The 18,958-nt window shown below is 46.0% G+C and overlaps 2 protein-coding genes across 2 annotated transcripts in view; both read right to left on the bottom strand.

Moving 5' to 3' along the window:
• Positions 1–432: 432 nt before the first annotated feature.
• Positions 433–10,087, bottom strand: LOC311132501 (proline-rich transmembrane protein 1-like; the record flags this gene model as incomplete). The annotated part of the gene is made up of 4 exons (XM_084165782.1): positions 433–916; positions 1,596–1,766; positions 2,503–2,894; positions 10,072–10,087. 4 exons carry the CDS (start codon positions 10,085–10,087, stop codon positions 740–742), a joined length of 756 nt encoding a protein of 251 aa, XP_084021908.1. The 3' UTR covers positions 433–739.
• Positions 10,088–10,892: 805 nt separating this feature from the next.
• The window catches only part of skic2 (SKI2 subunit of superkiller complex), a 33,322-nt gene continuing 25,256 nt past the window's right edge, over positions 10,893–18,958 (bottom strand). Inside the window, exons 26-29 of the mRNA XM_084165468.1 lie at positions 18,370–18,480; positions 15,946–16,164; positions 12,565–12,705; positions 10,893–11,513 (exon numbers count right to left, since the gene is read on the bottom strand). Coding sequence (XP_084021594.1) covers positions 11,313–11,513; positions 12,565–12,705; positions 15,946–16,164; positions 18,370–18,480 — 672 coding nt within the window. The 3' untranslated portion in view covers positions 10,893–11,312. The remainder of the gene's footprint in view (positions 11,514–12,564; positions 12,706–15,945; positions 16,165–18,369; positions 18,481–18,958) is intronic.

Here is an 18,958-nt window from a genome sequence, read left to right as displayed (position 1 = left end):
CCTAGGTTTGAGGGGACCATAAATTAATCAGTCATTCATAAATAATTCATAGTTAAAAGGGCCATTCCGCCACTTTTCAACCTCATATACATTATCTCCAGCACCATACCAGTGTCTACATTTGTGAAAATGCTGCGTTTCTATGATCTGTGGTAAAAAAAAAAGAATAGTCCTAAAAAAAATGCTTCTCTGTGACATCACAAGCTAGGATTAAAAGTAAACTGCAATGAGTTTCTAGCCAGAGGGAGAATATTTTCTTACTCCCCACGTCACTGCGAATCTCATAGTGTTCGAAAATCACATTTTCAATGTTTTAACTTTGATGATGTCATGCGCTGTTTTCACATATGTAGACACTGGTATTGTGCAGGAGATAATGAAAATTAGGTTGAAAAGTGGTGGAATTGCCATTTAATGCATCTGTATATGTACTCTGTTTTCCCCCATAAGCGCAATGGAGCACTATTATATCTGAGTATAAATGGTTACAATGGTAAGTAATACTGGCCCATAATGGGCACCTATTTGTTTTGGCATTTGAATATTAGCTTTGATTGGTTCTCAGCCCGTTAGTAGTCAGTAGGTCAGGTCAGAACTGTATATAAAGTACACAGGGTGCATATATAAACATATATACCTCCAATATAACATACCAGTATCAGAGAGTGCATGTCAGTGCCCTTATTCTTCAATCTCCACCCAAAACTACACATCCCATGATACCACACTGCATTATGTATTATGGTTCCCAGTCGTCGTCATGGTGTTGGGAGGCGATGATGACTACCACGGTGAGGATGGTACACAGGACGATGGAGGCAATGCCCACCGCCAGGCTGATGAAGGAGAAATTACGCGCCTCGCGGGACGCTATCTCTGCCATCACCATGTCCCCCCTGGCCACCGCCGTACGCACCTGAGGGAGGGAGGGAGGGAGGGAGTGAGAGAGAATGTTTTTTTCCCCTCACAACTATGTTTTTTGGAATGCTTTGGCCATATTTGTAGAATGTATTTCATGCCAATAAACCACCTTTAACTGAATTTAGCTGAGAGAGCGAATGAGAGGTGTTGACAACAGCACATACCCACACAAAAAGCCACAAAACACAGTTTATCAGGCCTTAAATTAATCAACCATAATAATGGTTAAAGCTCCAAGTTTGCAGGCCTATCTACGCCTTGTTGTCAGCTTAGCTCAACTCAAACACATCAGAAGCAAGCCCAAAGCAAAAATCAATTTTAGCCTGTGTAAACAATGCTGCAATTACATAATGTAGACTGTTGTAGAGTGTTGTGCATAATGATCAGGCTAACCAACAAAACCAGCACATAAACAACAAACATAATACTGTAATACACAGAGATACAACAAAATACTCAATAAATCATTCCACTAAAACTGACTGGCTAGCTAACAAACATACTGTGCAGATATATCTACAAATGTTTTAGTTTCATACAATATTTTACCATATTTGATCAGTTTCTAGAAGGAAAGTTTGCCCTGACCCTGATGGTTGTCCTGTTATCCCGTTCTTGGGATGCCAATGTCCATTCTAGTGTTCTATATAATTCTGTGCTAGCCTAATACCAACCTGTACTGCCTTGAAGATGGCTATGATTCCTGTTGGCCAGAAGCAGCAGACGGTGGTGAGCACAGCGATTGGCAGGTAGTCGTGAGGCGGGCGCCGGGGCTCCATCAAGGCGATGCCATGGGGCATCTGCATGCCCATCTGGCCCTGGGGCATCCCCTGGTAGGGCTGCCCCTGAGAGAGACACAGACAGACAGGGGGGTCAGACAGACAGGGGGGTCAGACAGACAGACAGACAGACAGACAAGACAGACAGACAGGGGGGTCAGACAAGACAGACAGACAGGGGGGTCAGACAAGACAGACAGATAGATGGGGGGGGGACACACAAAGGTATCATATGACAGTGGTTCCCGGAAGTTTTTGTGACCTGGGCTGTATGTACTGTATCAAGCGTTTCAGAGTAGGAGTGCTTATCTAGGATCAGGTCCCCCCTGTCCATGTAATCTTATTCATTGTGATCTAGTAGGCAAAACTGATCCAAAACCATCACTCCTACTGTGAGATGCTTGATCTCTTTATGGCCACTGACCTTGGAAAAGCCTTTTGGATTTTCCTGTACCCCTCAAAAGGAGCAACCAATGTTTTCTTTCTACAGCCTTAATCTAAGAACCAGTGGAAATTGGCTGTGTGGGTGACTCATTTTCCATTCCATTAAGAAAGGGAATGCCTGCACTACATAATCTATCATTGTGCAGGAGTTAAGGACTGGGGAGCAGCATTATACCTTGTGCGGGCCTTTCCGTTCTTGTATATTTCTGCCCACCCAGCACTGGTTTTCTAAAGATTTGGATGAGCATATCACCCTTGTATGGTTTGCAATGCATTGACGTATTACATATCATGCATCAATGAAAAATGTCTTGTGTTCGAACGATTACTGCTATCGTAGTTGAAGACATTGACTCACCGACGCCAGGGGGTAGACAGGAACGTAGGCTGTGCAGGGCTGCAGTTGGAGAGGGTATCCTGGTTGAAAGTACCCCACAGGGGCATGTGGGACCCCCCCTCCCGGGCCCTGGGTCTGGACTGTGTAGCCCTGTGGGGCCCCTGGGTGTCCGTAGGAGCCATTGTGGAACTGGGTCTCCTGGTAGCCATCGGAGCAAGGGGGCGGGGGTGGAGGGGGGTAGTTGGGCTGGGGGCCACAGCCGGGCTGAGGGGCCATGTTGGGGTGCTGCATGTTGGCGTGTTGCATGTTGTGGTGTTGATGGCCCATGTTAGGGTCCTGGGAGGGGAGGTATGGAGGGGGCTGCATTTGCTGCATGGGTTGGGACATGGCCTGGCGATTGGTGTCCTCCAGACCTGAGAGAGGAAGAGATAGAAAGTAATTAGAGAGAGAAAAAATAAAGAGAGAGCAAGAGAAAGAGAAGATTAGGCAGACATTTTATCTAACTAGCCATCACTCTGACATTTTGATCTCCGCTTCTGCAATACGAGCACTATAGATGTTTCCCCTACCGGTATGCAAAACACACAGACATGTATAGCGTGAGAACATTTTGAATACATTTCACGCAGAGAGAAACAGAAATCCCCACGTTCACACAGTAGCCAAGTTGACTTTGTACAGTACAGGAATACACAGCATGCTGAATAGCCTATTCAGCAGTTGATGAGGCAGACAGACAGACATGGGGGGGGGGGGGGGGGGGAGAGAGAGAGAGAGAGGAGTTGTGCTTGGGGATACACACAGGCATTACATAACCCACTAATACTGTCACCACCGCCAGAGTAAGACCACTCAGAGAAAGAAGAAGAGGGATGGGATGCTGACACAGAAGGAGGGACACCTTTAAAAGGGCACATGGCACTCAACACGGACTGAATGAGAAAGATAAATCTGATTAATAGGATGAGATGGGAGAAGTTCACTATCAGATCCAAATGAATAATAAGCACAAATGTATACTTTCATTGTGTTTAAATTAATGGCCCATTCACAACTAAGCCATACTGTATACCAAATAGACCATCAAGTACTGTATACGCCCACATGCTACCCATTAGTCTAATGGTGAACACAAACCATCAAAGTGCATTTGGAAAGTATTCAGACCCCTTGACTTTATCCACATTTTGTTACGTTACAGCCTTATTCTAAAATTGATTAAATAGTTTTTTCCCCCCTCAATCTACACACAATACCCCATAATGACAAAGCAAAAATCAGGTTTTTATCAATGTCACGATCGTTGCGAGACGGGTCAGACCAAGGTGCAGCGTGGTATGCGAACATGTTTATTAAATTATATAAACAAACAAAACAAGAAACAACGTAACGTGAAGTCCTCAGGCTATACACAAACAAGATCCCACAACCCAGGCAGGAAAACTGTCTGCCTAAGTATGCTCCCCAATCAGAGACAACGAGCGACAGCTGCCCCTGATTGGGAACCACACCCGGCCAAACATAGAAATACAAATACTAGAATGTCCACATAGAAATTCCCACACAAAATATTCACACCCTGACTCACCAACTAGTCAACTCTATGTCAGGGCGTGACAGTACCCCCCCCCCCAAAGGTGCGTACTCCGGCCGCACCAACCTGACTCATTAGGGGAGGGTCCGGGTGGGCTTTCAGCCTCGGAGGCGGATCCGGCTCCGGGCGTGACGACCTCTTGCTCTCTGCCTCCCCGTTGCGCCCCTGGTCTGGTCTGGACCTCGACGCGATGCTTCCCCTCTCCTTCCTCCCACGATGCACCAAGCCCTGTCTGGACCCTGGTGTGGGAGACCCCGAACCTGGAGAGGGGCTGACGTCTGGGCCTGGATCAGCAATCCCCCCACGATGCACCAAGCCCTGTCTGGACCCTGGTGTGGGAGACCCCGAACCTGGAAAGGGGCTGACGTCTGGGCCTGGATTGGCAATCCCCCCACGATGCACCAAGCCCTGTCTGGACCCTGGTGTGGGAGACCCCGAACCTGGAGAGGGGCTGACGTCTGGCACCGGAATGGAACCGCTGACCGGAGCTGAACCGGACCACGGTGGAGCGGACTGGGCACCAGTGGTGCGGACTGCTCTGGCTCCGGAGTGGAGCCGCTGACCGGAGCAGGACTGGACCCCGGTGGAGCGGACTGCTCTGGCTCCGGAGTGGAGCAACTGACCGGAGCTGGATCAGGCACCGGTGGAGCGGATTGCTCTGGCTCCGGAGTTGAGCAAACTTCCGGACCCGTATCCATCCCCATCTCTGGAGCAGGAACGGGCCGGGCCGGACTGGAGACACGCACCACAGGTCTGGTGCGCGGAGCAGGAACGGGCCGGGACGGGCCGGGACGGACTGGGAACACACACCACTGGCCTGGTGCGGGGAGCAGGGACGGGCCAGGCCGGACTGGGAACACGCACCACAGGTCTGGTGCGGGGAGCAGGTACGGGGTGTACCGGGCTGGCGACACGCACCACTGGTTTGGTGCGGGGAGCAGGTACGGGCCGTACTGGACTGGATACACGCACCACTGGCTTGGTGCGGGGAGCAGGTACGGGGCGTACCGGGCTGGCGACAGGCACCACTGGTTTGGTGCGAGGAGCAGGCACGGGCCGTGCCGGACTGGATACACGCACCACTGGCTTGGTGCGGGGAGCAGGTACGGGCCTAGTGGATTGTTACACGCACCACTGGTTTGGTGCGGGGCTTACCGGGCTGGTGAGGCGCACTGTAGAACCGGAGCAGGATATACTGGACTGTGGAGGCGTACTGGAGGTCTGGAGTGTACAGCTGGCCCAACCAGTCCTGGCTGGATGCCCACTCTCGCACGACACGTGCGGGGCGCTGGCACAGGACGCACTGGGCTGTGAACGCGCACTGGCGACACAGTGCGTGGGACTGGCGCAGGATATACTGGACCGTGAAGGCGCACTGGAGACCAGGAGCGTTGAGCCGGCACAACCCGTCCTGGCTGGATGCCCACTTTCGCATGACACGTGCGGGGCGCTGGCACAGGACGTACTGGGCTGTGCATGCGCACTGGCGACACAGTGCGTATCTCCGCATACTTAGGTTCCTCTATGAACACACGCTCCTTCTGTTGCCTGACCAGCTCCTCTCTCCTTGCCACCACTCCTTCCTTCTCCCTTTGAGCATCCTGTAGCGCCTCCCTCTGAACGGATAACTCCTGCTCCCTCTGAGCTAACAGCTCCCGTAACGTGGTGGCCTCCTCTCTCAGACTCTCGATCCACAGGTCTTGGAGGACCTCTAGAATAGCGGCCTCCTCCTCTCTAGTCAGCCCTTTCCCGGCTTCCTGCTGCCTCGTCGTCCACCCCGTGAGCCCCCCCCAAAACATTTTGGGGGGCTTCTTCTCGGGCTTCCTCTTCGGCCGGCACCGTTGATGTCGCCGTTGATCCTCTCCTGCCTGGGCTTCCTCCTTCGCCCAGGGTCCTTTACCTGCCAATATCTCCTCCCAAGTCCAAAATGACTTCCCCACCTGTGTCCAGGGTGTCTGCTGCTCCTGGGCACGCTGCTTGGTCCGTTTTTGGTGGGATCTTCTGTCACCATCGTTGAGAGACGGTTCAGACCAAGGTGCAGCGTGGTATGCAAACATGTTTATTAAACTATATAAACAAACAAAACAAGAAACAACGTAACGTGAAGTTCTCAGGCTATACACAAACAAGATCCCACAACCGAGGCAGGAAAACTGGCTGCCTAAGTATGATCCCCAATCAGAGACAACGAGCGACAGCTGCCTCTGATTGGGAACCACACCCGGCCAAACATAGAAATACAAATACTAGAATGTCCACATAGAAATTCCCACACAAAATATTCACACCCTGACTCACCAACTCTATGTCAGGGCTTGACAATCAATTTTAGCAAATTTATAAAAAACAAAAAGCTGAAATACATTTACATAGGTATTCAGACGCTTTCCTCAGTACTTTGTTGAAGCACCTTTGGCAGGGATTACAGCCTCGAGTCTTCTTGGGTATGACGCTACAAGCTTGGCACACCTGTATTTGGGGAGTTTCTCCCATTCTTCTCTGCAGATCCTCTCAAGCTCTGTCAGGTTGGATGGGGAGCGTCGTTGCACAGCTATTTTCAGGTGTCTCCATAGATGTTCGATCGGGTTCAAGTCGGGGCTCTGGCTGGGCCACTCAAGGACATTCAGAGACTTGTCCCCAAGACACTCCTGCGTTGTCTTGGCTGTGTGCTTAGGGTCGTTGTCCTGTTAGAAGGTGAACCTTCACCCCAGTCTGAGGTCCTGAGTGCTCTGGAGCAGGTTTTCATCAAGGATCTCTGTACTTTGCGCCGTTCATCTTTCCCTCAATACTGACTAGTCTCCCAGTCCCTGCCGCTGAAAAACATCCCCACAGCATAATGCTGCCACCACCATGCTTCACCATAGGGATGATGAGAGGTTTCCTCCAGACGTAACGCTTGGCATTCAATCTTGGTTTCATCAGACCAGAGAATCTTGTTTCTCATGGACTGAGAGTCCTTTAGGTGCCTTTTGGCAAACTCCAAGCGGGCTGTCATGTGCCTTTTACTTAGGAGTGGCTTCCGTCTGCCCACTCTACCATAAAGGCTTGATTGGTGGAGTGCTGCAGAGATGGTTGTCCTTCTGGAAGTTTCTTCCATCTCCACAGAGGAACTCTAGAGCTCTGTCAGTGACCATCGGGTTCTTGGTCACCTCCCTGACAAAGGCCCTTCTCCCCCAATTGCTCAGTTTGGCCGGGAGGCCAGCTCTAGGAAGAGTCTTGGTGGTTCCAAACTTCTTCCATTTAAGAATGATGAAGGCCACTGTGTTCTTGGGGACCTTCAATGCTGCAGAAATTTTTTGGTACCCTTCCCCAGATCTGTGCCTCGACACAATCCTGTCTCGGAGCTCTATGAACAATTCCTTCGACTTCATGGCTTGGTTTTTGCTCTGACATGCACTGTCAACTGCGGGACCTTATATAGACAGGTGTTTGCCTTTCCAAATCATGTCCAATCAATTGAATTTACAACAGGTGGAGTCCAATCAAGTTGTAGAAACATCTCAAGGATGATAAATGGAAACAGGATGCACCTGAGCTCAATTTCGAGTCTCATAGCAAAGGGTCTGAATACTTATGTAAATAAGTTATTTCTGTTTTGAATTTTGTACAATTTGCTAGAATTTCTAAAAACCTGTTTTCGCTTTGTCATTATGGGGTATTGTGTGTAGATTGATGAGGATTTATTTAATTTAATCAATTTTAGAATAAGGCTGTAACGTAATAAAATGTGGAAAAAGTCAAGGGTTCTGAATACTTTCCGAATGCACTGTATAATGTTTGATCATTACAAATGTCTTATGTTGTACACTGAACAAAAATATAAACACAACATGTAAAGTGTTGGTCCCATGTTTCATGAGCTGAAATAAAAGATCCCAGAAATGTTCCATATGCATAAAAAGCTTATTTCTCTCAAATGTTGTGCACAAATTTGTTTACATCCTTGTTAGTGAGAATTTATCCTTTGCCAAGATAATCAATCCACCTGACTGGTGTGGCATATCAAGAAGTTCATTAAACAGCATGATCATTACACAAGTGCACCTTGTGCTTTGGAAAATAAAAGGTCACTCTAAAATGTGCAGTTTTGTCACACAACACAATCCCACAGTCTCAAGTTTTGAGAGAGCATGCAATTGGCATGTTGACTGCAGGAATGTCCACCAGAGCTGTTGCTCCATAAGCCGCCTCCAAAGTCATATTAGAGAATTTGGTATAATGTCCAACCAGCCTCACAACCGCAGACCACGGGTAACCACGACAGCCCAGGACCTCCACATCTGGCTTAATCACCTGCGGGATCGTTTGAGACCAGCCACCCAGACAGCTGATGAAACTGTGGGTTTGCAAAAACTGTGGATTTGCACAACCAAATAATTTCATCTGGTCGTCCTCACCAGGGTCTTGACCTGACTGCAGTTCGGCATCGTAACCGACTTCAGTGGGCAAATGCTCACTGGCATGCTGGAGAAGTATGTTCTTCATGGATTAATCCTGGTTTCAACTTTACCGGGCAGATGGCAGACTGCCGATGTCAACGTTGTGAACAGAGTGCCCCTTCGTGGCGGTGGGGTTACTATATGGGCAGGCATAAGCTACGACAACGAACACAATTGCATTTTGAATGCACAAGGATACCATGACGAGATCCTGAGGCCCATTGTCGTGCTATTCATCTGCTGCCATCACCTCATGTTTCAGCATGATAATGCACTGCCCCATGTTGCAAGGATCTGTATACAATTTCTGGAAGCTGGCCTACATACTCGCCAGACATGTCACCCATTGAGCATGTTTGGGATGCTCTGGATTGACGTGTACGACAGCGTGTTCAGGTTCCCACCAATATCCAGCTACTTCGCACAGCCATTGAAGAGGAGTGGGACAACATTTCTACAGGTCACAATCAACAGCCTGATCAACTTTATGTGAAGGAGATGTGTCGCGCTGTATGAGGCAAATGGTGGTCACAACAGATACTCACTGGTTATCTGATCCATGCCCCTACCTTTTTTTAAAGGTATCTGTGACCAACAGATGCATATCTGTATTCCCAGTCATGTGAAATCCATAGATTAGGGCCTAATTAATTTATTTCAATTGGGTATGTCTATAATTAAGATCGTCTGATTCCTCTGAGAGGGGGAACAGGCCTTTCTATATCTGTTGCCATCTCTCCAGTGAAAAATACCTTTTATCTGGCATGTCTTATCATCCATATTGGATTACAGTATTCTGTCTATTCTGATACATAAAACAAAACCTCAGACATGTTTGTGTCCAACACGTGATGAGGCCTATACACTTCATTCATTGAGGTGATGTGAGCATGCCATGAACATGCACTGTAGGCCTCTCTATACAGGACTTTTCCAACCTAAACCTGTTTTGTGCTATAGGCTTTCATTCAGAATGAGGGAGGCATCTCACTCAGTAGCATGGCGCTTACCTTGGTAACCTCCTAGGATACAGTGAATCCATGGAAGTTAAAGGGAGAAATTAAGCAAATTATTGTGCTGCATTTTTTATGTGACCATCACGCACGCGCACACACACCCTGTACACACGCACATCCGCCCGCACGTAGGGAAACAACAACACGCACGCACGCGCTCAAAACCTTACTTTATTGTAGTAATTTAAATAAATGTGCATGCATAGGTGATGAACTAGAGAGAGTAGCCTATTGGGGATAAAAACTGTGGACTACAGATGCAGCGCATGCAGAGAAATAGGACGAGTTTGTCGTTGATGTTGACATGGGGAGCTGAAAATGTAGATGGAAACAGAGATATCGTGCGTCACCATGTAGCCAATTGTTACTGTAATACACCTCCAAAAGAACCAAAACACCCTATGGCCAAACAATTATCCGAAATGTACACATTTATCACAATGCAACGGAGAGAATAGACAGTGGAGGGGAAGAATTGGCTCAATTATCAATTACAGTGGTGACATAAAAGACGCAACAGAACCAGAGAAAAAAAGCTTACCGTGTTTTCCCGACATTTCGTGCGGTCAGAATAAAACTCCCCTCCAAACAATTTAATGTAAATATTCTTATTTCTCCAATATGACTTTTGGTAAATCCTCTCAGGGAAATTTGAAATTATGGAGACTTCAATTTCCAGCTATTTTTTTTGTATCTCCACATCCGTGGCCTATAATAACGGTATCACAGGATAACTTTATATGATAAAGGCCAGTTGGAATATCCGATTATAATGACCAATTGGGAAAGAAATGTCAAGTTTATTCACACTCTCTCTGTAGCTGGTACATCCACCGTAATAACGGAAAGTGGGTTTCTCCAATGCATCTCCAGTTACATTGAATTAATCAGACACACAGCTATCGTAGTCTTAAAGAGACAGTCGAGACTGGGAAATACATATGCCACTGAGCTTGAAAACACGAAACAAACCTATTGAAGAGGCGACCCGATATTGGATTTGAATACTTCGTAGACTACGCTGACAACATTTCACTCTTTATTCCTGTGGATGCTGGACGAAGTTTTGAGAATCATCTTGCTGTCATACATGCAACGGCTTGCTGGACATAGGCATGACTCTAGAACTGATGGTGACTTTGATCAGGGTTAGATAGTTGACTGTAAATTACATGAACATGATTATGTTTTACTGTATTTTATAGAATAGGATATGTACAGATTTTTGTTCCTACAGTATTCAGCAAGAGCAGTACTTAACAGTGTCATCATTTAAACCAATGTTAGACTCAGGCATACAGGCACTTAGACATCATCATACAAGACCTTGGGGGACAATAGATGGAAAAAGCACTAAATTGGTACAGCCTACAGTGGATTTTATTACTGTACAAACCATTTCATTCATATCCATCATTCCTACTTTGGTCTGATTTGTTTAAGCGCATTCCCTTTCCATGTCCAGGAATTTCATCAGGACTCATGTAAACAATAGTATGGCCATTCATACTCACCCCCTCACACATACACGCCCTCACTTTCATCCCACACGCACACTGACTGATCCCTTCCTCACACACTCACCCTCTCTTCCACCATGCACACACACACTGATCAAGCTTGGGACTTGGCTCAGGCACCTTGGCACTCTCTCACCTACAACACAGTATCGACATCCTCTCTCTCTTTCTCTCCACGCCCTTCTTTCTTCCCTCCCTCCATTGCCACACTTTCACCTACTATACAAACACTATCTACACCCCTCCTCTCTCTCTCCCTATCTCAGTGTGTGTAGAGCGAGGCGGTGAACACGATGTCTCTGCGGATGGCCAGGGAGGCCTTCTCCATCTTGCTGCCCAGGACCGAGTCTCCCACGATGCGGGCCGCCTGGCGCACCTCCTTCAGCACCTCGTCTAGTCTCTGGATGCAGCGCACCACCGTGCCCTCCTGGACGTCTGTTAACTGGGCAATCTCTGCAAATGGCTGGGACAGGAAATAAGAAGGGACACCAGTTTGTATAGACACAGTTAGTTCAGTACAGGACTGCTGCCTTCTTGGTCTCCCCTGAAAAAGAGTGTGTCTCAATGAGACTTTCCTGGTTAAATAAAAGGTTAAATAAAATAAAGTAGAGGCTAGGACAGGAAGTAGGGATACCAGTTAGTTTAAACTTTAGATACAGTATAGCAGGGTTCCCCAAACTTTTTTGGCTCGTGACCCCATTTTGATATTGAAAAAAATCCCAGACCCCACCATGTAAAAAGAGTGATGTAATCAACGGCCAATGTTTTTTGAATGGGGCTATGACAGCCTATTACAAATCAGTCTGACAGTACTTCTGACAGTATTTATTTCTGAAGGAAGTATGGTTTGAAGTGACTGAAATGCATCAGAAACTTATTAGGAAGTTCAGAAGATCATCAGGCAATAATTTCGCATGATCTTCTATGTAGAAAATAACAAGATTGATGTTCTTTTTCCCCCCAGTCTGATTTAGTGCTTGATCTTGTCCACTCTCTTCTAATGTGGCTTGTGGGCATTGTAGAGGGAAACAGAAGACACATTCCTGAGAGTCTTATCTTTCAGTGATAGGGTAATAATATTTTGTAGCTTAAACCGTTCATTTGCAGGAAGAAACAGAATCCGCTCTGTTTATTACAAGCGCATCTAGTGGCTACCGAAGGTTACTGACGTAATTCCGGGTCTATGAACCAAGCCCGATTTTTTAATGTTTTATTTCAGAGTTTCTCTCGCGACCCCATTTTCAAATCAGGCAACCCCACACGTGGTTGCAACCCCCAGTTTCGGAAAAGCTGCAGTATAATTTAGTACAGTGCTTTCATAACTTTGAGGGGCCAGTTTCCAGGACAAAGATTAAGCCTAGTTCTGGAGTACAAAGCAATTGAACATGAAAATAAACATTTTTGGTCCAGGACTAGGCTTATTCTTTGTCCGGGAACCCGTTCATGAGTGTCTTGATTGAAATGAGGTCAATCAAGAAGAGTCCAGCATTACAGAGTTAGCTTACGCCACTCACCATGCCTCTGGCCCAGCAGTAGACCACCTCGGTCAGGCCAAACTTGAACTGGCCCACAAATTCTTCTACGGTCTGGGTTATCCCACAGTCCCTCTGCAGCTCCCCAATACGCTGGGCTACCGCCAGCACTCTCTCAATACCCTGTGGGAGAGAGGGAGGGAGGGATGGGGCGAAATAAGAAAGTAATGGACAGGGGACACAGACAGAGTGGGGTAATGTAAGGAGAATGGCAAAGAGAAAGCGAGAGAGCGAGAGAGAGGGGAGGAGAGGGAAAGAGAGGAGAGAGAGACAGAGAAATTAGGTGGTAGTAATAAAAGGGGGATGGAAAAAGTGGGGTAATACAAGAACAGAGAAGAGTTGAGATTGAGAAAGAGAGAGGGAGAAAGAGAGCAAGGACAGAGACAGAGACAAATACAGACACACAGATTAGTCATACAAGGAGCACTTAAACACATAACATTTTCCAATCAAATCTGCCCTACTTTGCCCACTCCACTCCAACCTCCTCTCTGTTAAAGGGATGTTCCAGTACTTTTATATACTTTTTAGCCAGTAGTTCGGAAAGTAGCGCTCACGAGCCAAAAGTGGTCCCCGGAAATTGCACTGTCATATATGTGTAGATAAGAGCACGTCATTGCTCTCTTCTCTCTCTGCTGTGTGACCATCTTGCTAGCTGTCACTCATATAGCGAGGGGCTGAAGCTCATTGGTTGAACTCGAATTGCTTGGGGGCAGGCCCACGTGGGGGAAAATGTAGGGAAATTGGCACAGCACAGCTTCCAGAAAATCTAGGGATTCCGTGGTTAATTGAGGTAAGACAGTAATTCTGCTCATAGATTATGCATATATGAACTACACATTGACACATCCAGCTCAAAGTGGGAGTTTAAAAAAAATACTTAGTAGTCGCCAAAGTTCCGGAGCATGTCCTAAAGTGCTGCATGTCATCAGAAATCCTCCTCAGAGCCCTGTCACCGGTGTTGGGTGAATGTGTTCCCTGTCAGTGTTCACTGTTCAGTGCTGCTCGCCCCTGGGATGGCATCCCTATAAACCACTCCAGACAAGGCTCTCGCCTTGGTCATCACTAATTCAGCCCTCTTTAGAGCACTTCTATGTAGCGGGGCTGCTTGACAACACACACTGACATGGCTGTGTGTGTGTTCAGGAGAGTGTGTGTCAGATGTGGTGCCCTTGCTGCGGGGTAAAGCAGCCGTGTGTGTCTAGCCTGAGCTCATGCCACTGTGTGTGTGTGTGTGTGTATGTGACCAGTACAGCGGCCAGGCTTGCACTACTACAGCCCAGAAGACAACATATCCATCCATGTACATTAAAGATGACACATTGAAATATATAGTTAGAAGAACAAATGTATGTACAGTGAGGGAAAAAAGTATTTGATCCCCTGCTGATTCTGTACGTTTGCCCACTGACAAAGACATGATCAGTCTATAATTTTAATGGTAGGTTTATTTGAACAGTGAGAGACAGAATAACAACAAAAACATCCAGAAAAACGCATGTAAAAAATGTTATAAATTGATTTTTGCATTTTAATGAGGGAAATAAGTATTTGACCCCTCTGCAAAACATGACTTAGTACTTGGTGGCAAAACCCTTGTTGGCAATCACAGAGGTCAGACGTTTCTTGTAGTTAGCCACCAGGGTTGCACACATCTCAGGAGGGATTTTGTCCCACTCCTCTTTGCAGATCTTCTCCAAGTCATTAAGGTTTCGAGGCTGACGTTTGGCAACTCGAACCTTCAGCTCCCTCCACAGATTTTCTATGGGATTAAGGTCTGGAGACTGGCTAGGCCACTCCAGGACCTTAATGTGCTTCTTCTTGAGCCACTCCTTTGTTGCCTTGGCTGTGTGTTTTGGGTCATTGTCATGCTGGAATACCCATCCACGACCCATTTTCAATGCCCTGGCTGAGGGAAGGAGGTTCTCACCCAAGATTTGACGGTACATGGCCCCGTCCATCGTCCCTTTGATGCGGTGAAGTTGTCCTGTCCCCTTAGCAGAAAAACACCCCCAAAGCATAATGTTTCCACCTCCATGTTTGACGGTGGGGATGGTGTTCTTGGGGTCATAGGCAGCATTCCTCCTCCTCCAAACACAGCGAGTTGAGTTGATGCCAAAGAGCTCGATTTCGTCTCATCTGACCACAACACTTTCACCCAGTTCTCCTCTGAATCATTCAGATGTTCATTGGCAAACTTCAGACGGGCCTGTATATGTGCTTTCTTGAGCAGGGGGACCTTGTGGGCGCTGCAGGATTTCAGTCCTTCACGGCGTAGTGTGTTACCAATTGTTTTCCTGGTGACTATGGTCCCAGATGCCTTGAGATCATTGACAAGATCCTCCCGTGTAGTTCTGGGCTGATTCCTCACCGTTCTCATGATCATTGCAACTCCACGAGGTGAGATCTTGCATGGAGCCCCAGGCCGAGGGAGATTGACAGGTATTTTGTGTTTCTTCCATTTGCGAATAATCGCACCAACTGTTGTCACCTTCTCCCCAAGCTGCTTGGCGATGGTCTTGTAGCCCATTCCAGCCTTGTGTAGGTCTACAATCTTGTCCCTGACATTCTTGGAGAGCTCTTTGGTCTTGGCCATGATGGAGAGTTTGGAATCTGATTGACTGATTGCTTCTGTGGACAGATGTCTTTTATACAGGTAACAAGCTGAGATTAGGAGCACTCCCTTTAAGAGTGTGCTCCTAATCTCAGCTCGTTACCTGTATAAAAGACACCTGGGAGCCAGAAATCTTTCTGATTGAGAGGGGGTCAAATACTTATTTCCCTCATTAAAATGCAAATCAATTTATAACATTTTTGACATGCGTTTTTCTGTATTTTTTGTTGTTATTCTGTCTCTCACTGTTCAAATAAACCTACCATTAAAATTATAGACTGATAATTTCTTTGTCAGTGGGCAAACGTACAAAATCAGAAGGGGATCAAATACTTTTTTCCCTCACTGTAATGTATATGTCACAAATCCTGTCTATATCCAATGACCCATTGAGGTCGTTGCACAACCTTCACAACTATAACACATAGGGGACAGACACGAAAACACAAAAGTGTAACCTCAACTCTTCCCTAGTAGACATCAACGAAGCACATTCTACCACCCCAGCACACACACAGGGAGAATCTCAATTGCATTTCATTAAATTCCTTATATCCTCTCTCCTCGCCTTCTCCTTAAAACCCATTGGATGAGAAGGTCAGAGGGGAGGGACCTCTGACCTTCTCATCCAATGGGTTTTGAGAAGGAGGCGAGAAGAGGGGACCCAAGGAATCAAGGAAATGCAATTGAGATTCTCACACGCTCTCATCCCCACCCCTTTCTCCCAACCCGCCCCCAGTCCCCCATACCTCCTGCAGTGTGTTGGTGATGTGGGGCTCCACCTGCGTCTTCTGTTGAAAGACCAGACAGGACAGTAGGGCGGCGCTCTCCTCAGGGGCCAGGGTGCTCAGGGCGTTCTCAAACAGTAGCTCTGTGAGGAGCAGCTCATGGCTACTGATCTGGCAGGCCACCCTGCCCTTCAGCTGCACCGCACCACTACTGTCCACGTACTGCAGGGACTGGAGCACCTGAGGATGGGAGGTAATGCCTTTATTACACTGGTGTTACATATTGATGGTTCGTTCGCAAACTAAAGGCTCTTTTTAAACATATTTTTGGTGAACGTTGATAAAGTTGTTAATTTGCCTCCCTGATTTGCATCCTGCTACTACCGCTTTTTGAGCTCCAGACAACAATTATATGCAGATAAGTTATAAAACATCTCTGAAGACCAGTGGCGGTCGGTACCATTTAAGATGAGGACAATCATTTTATTTTGGAGCATGGCCTTATTTCTATTACAGCATATTGGATGACTGTCATTCATATTCCATTCACCCAGCTCAATGTAACATTGATAGGTTTAGGCTACTTCATTTACATTTATTTCATTTAGCAGACGCTCTTATCCAGAGTGACTTACAAATTGGTGCATTCAATTAGCCAGTGGGACGACCCCCCCCCCCCTTTTTTTTAGTTTTTTTTTTTTATGGGGGGTGGGGGAAGAAGGATTACTTCATGATACTCTAATTTTCCCTATACCCATTATGATGTTGCTACAACCTAGCTTATGAATGAAAGTTTACAACGTAGGTGCACAGGTGCTGAGGAACACTCTTGCCTGCATCTAGGTGATGTATGGTGTAATCATGGTCCAACAGTTGCAAACAACAGTTTCTATTGGACAAATTCAGGTATGCTCATGTTCAAACCTTCATATCATAACTGCTACACACAGCCTACATCGTCACAATATTAGCTAACGTCATAGTCAACATAGATACTAGAACTAACATGTTAGTAAACCCTCTACAATCATGCAGTACAGTGTACAGTTGGCAAGCAGTTTAGCAGTACACCGGCGGGCCCCGGTGGCAATAAATTAATTAAACCAAAAGCCTACCTTGACTTGGATAGCCATAGCCAGCTAGCTAACATCGCATCCCTCTGTTTGAGCTTGGTGTTTGAGTAGGCTAAACTAGCTAGCTGCATTTGTGAAAGTGAAAAAAATATGCAGCGAAATATAGCTAACTCTCTCTCTCTCGCTTCTTATTCATTTTTAAACAAATTAATTTGTTCAAAACGGTTTAACTAATGTCTTTCTCTCCCTTTGAGTCAACTACTCACCACATTTTATGCACTGCAGAGCTAGCTAACTGTAGCTTATGCTTTCAGTACTAGATTAATTCTCTGATCCTTTGATTGGGTGGACAACATGTCAGTTCACGCTGCAAGAGCTCTGATAGTTTGGAGGACGTCCTCCAGAAGTTGTCATAATTACTGTGTAAGTGTATGCAAGGGGGTGAGAACCATGAGCCTCCTAGGTTTTGTATTGAATTCAATGTACCCAGAAGGAGAACAGAAACTAGCTGTCCTCCGGCTACACCATGGTCCTACCCTACAGAGTGCTGTTGAGGCTACTGTAGACCTACATTGCAAAACAGTGTGTTTTAAATCAATTATTTGGTGACGTGATCATATTTAGTATACTTGTATCTAAAAAGGATAACTATTGTTTCACTATTTTTATGAAATTCACTGAGGAGGATGGTCCTCCCCTTCCTCCTCTGAGGAGCCTCCACTGCTGAAGATAGTAATTCCTCACTGCATGAACAATAGATAGTGAGGAGAGAGCCTCTTTCTGGTCCACACACATTTTTGCAGTGCGTAAAAAAATATAAAATAAGGCCATCTAATAATTTGGTCAGGTAAAAATGTATTTGAACTCAACGTCACGATCTGACATAATGGCAGGCAACTTTGTTGGCTTTACATTAGAGATTGGTTTAAGGTACATTTTTAAGCACTACTGAACAAAGAGACGTTTTTTTCTTCCTGTCAAGAATTGGGGGCCTGCATTTTATATTCATAAACCATGTTGCGAACCGCTCTAAAACTATTTGCGGGCCATTAACCATTTGTTTTACACCTTGTTCAGTCATGTTTGTTACCTCATTAGCGAGCTAACAACCTGGTAACTTTACCAGTGCTACCAACAATTTGTTAAAATTTTTAGCCATGCATGTGTATGAACTAGTTCAATCAAATGTAATTTTACATCAGCAGTTGTCAAAAAGTGCTTTACAGATACCCGGACTAAAACCCCAAAGAGCAAGCAATGCAGAGGCTAGGAAAAACTCCCTAGAAGGTAGGAACCTTGGAAGAAAGCTACTGTATGAAAAGTTTTTAGTTGAATATTGGATGTGCATTACGACAATGGGAGTCAGACATACCTTGATTCTCTGGTGGTACTCTGGCAATAGAGACAGGGACTGGTCTGAGATGAGGAAGAGCAGTTTGTCCAGCTCCTCCTGAACACTCAATCTCTCCTGCACCCGCAGAAACTGACAGAAGAAAGTGGACAACATGGCTATTATAGACAATCATTTTATCTATGCACTCTGAACAGCAATAGAAAAGGTCTGTAGAATTATTTCCTCTACAGTGCAACCACTTGATCGCATAGATTGTACAGCAATTTCACCTAATTTACAATACATTTACTGTAGAGACAAGGTTGTACATGGATGTAGGCTATCACACGCACATACAGTGAATTCGGAAAGTATTCAGACGCCTTGACTTTTTGCCAAATGTTGTTACGTTACAGCTTTATTCTAAAATTGATTAAATAAAAAATGTCCTCATCAATCTACACAATACCCCATAATGACAAAGTGAAAACAGGTTTTTAGAAACTTTTGCACATTTATAAAAAATGTAAAACAGAAATACAATTTTTAAATAAGTATTCAGACCCAAGCTCTGTCAGGTTGGATGGGGAGCGTCGCTTCACAGCTATTTTCAGGTCGCTCCAGAGAT

The sequence above is a fragment of the Coregonus lavaretus genome (genome assembly GCF_964263955.1).
Source record: "Coregonus lavaretus genome assembly, chromosome: 7".
Classification (NCBI taxonomy): Eukaryota; Metazoa; Chordata; class Actinopteri; order Salmoniformes; family Salmonidae; genus Coregonus; species Coregonus lavaretus.
Note: the sequence above shows the minus strand (reverse complement) of the source record. Positions and strands in the feature narration are given on the sequence as shown.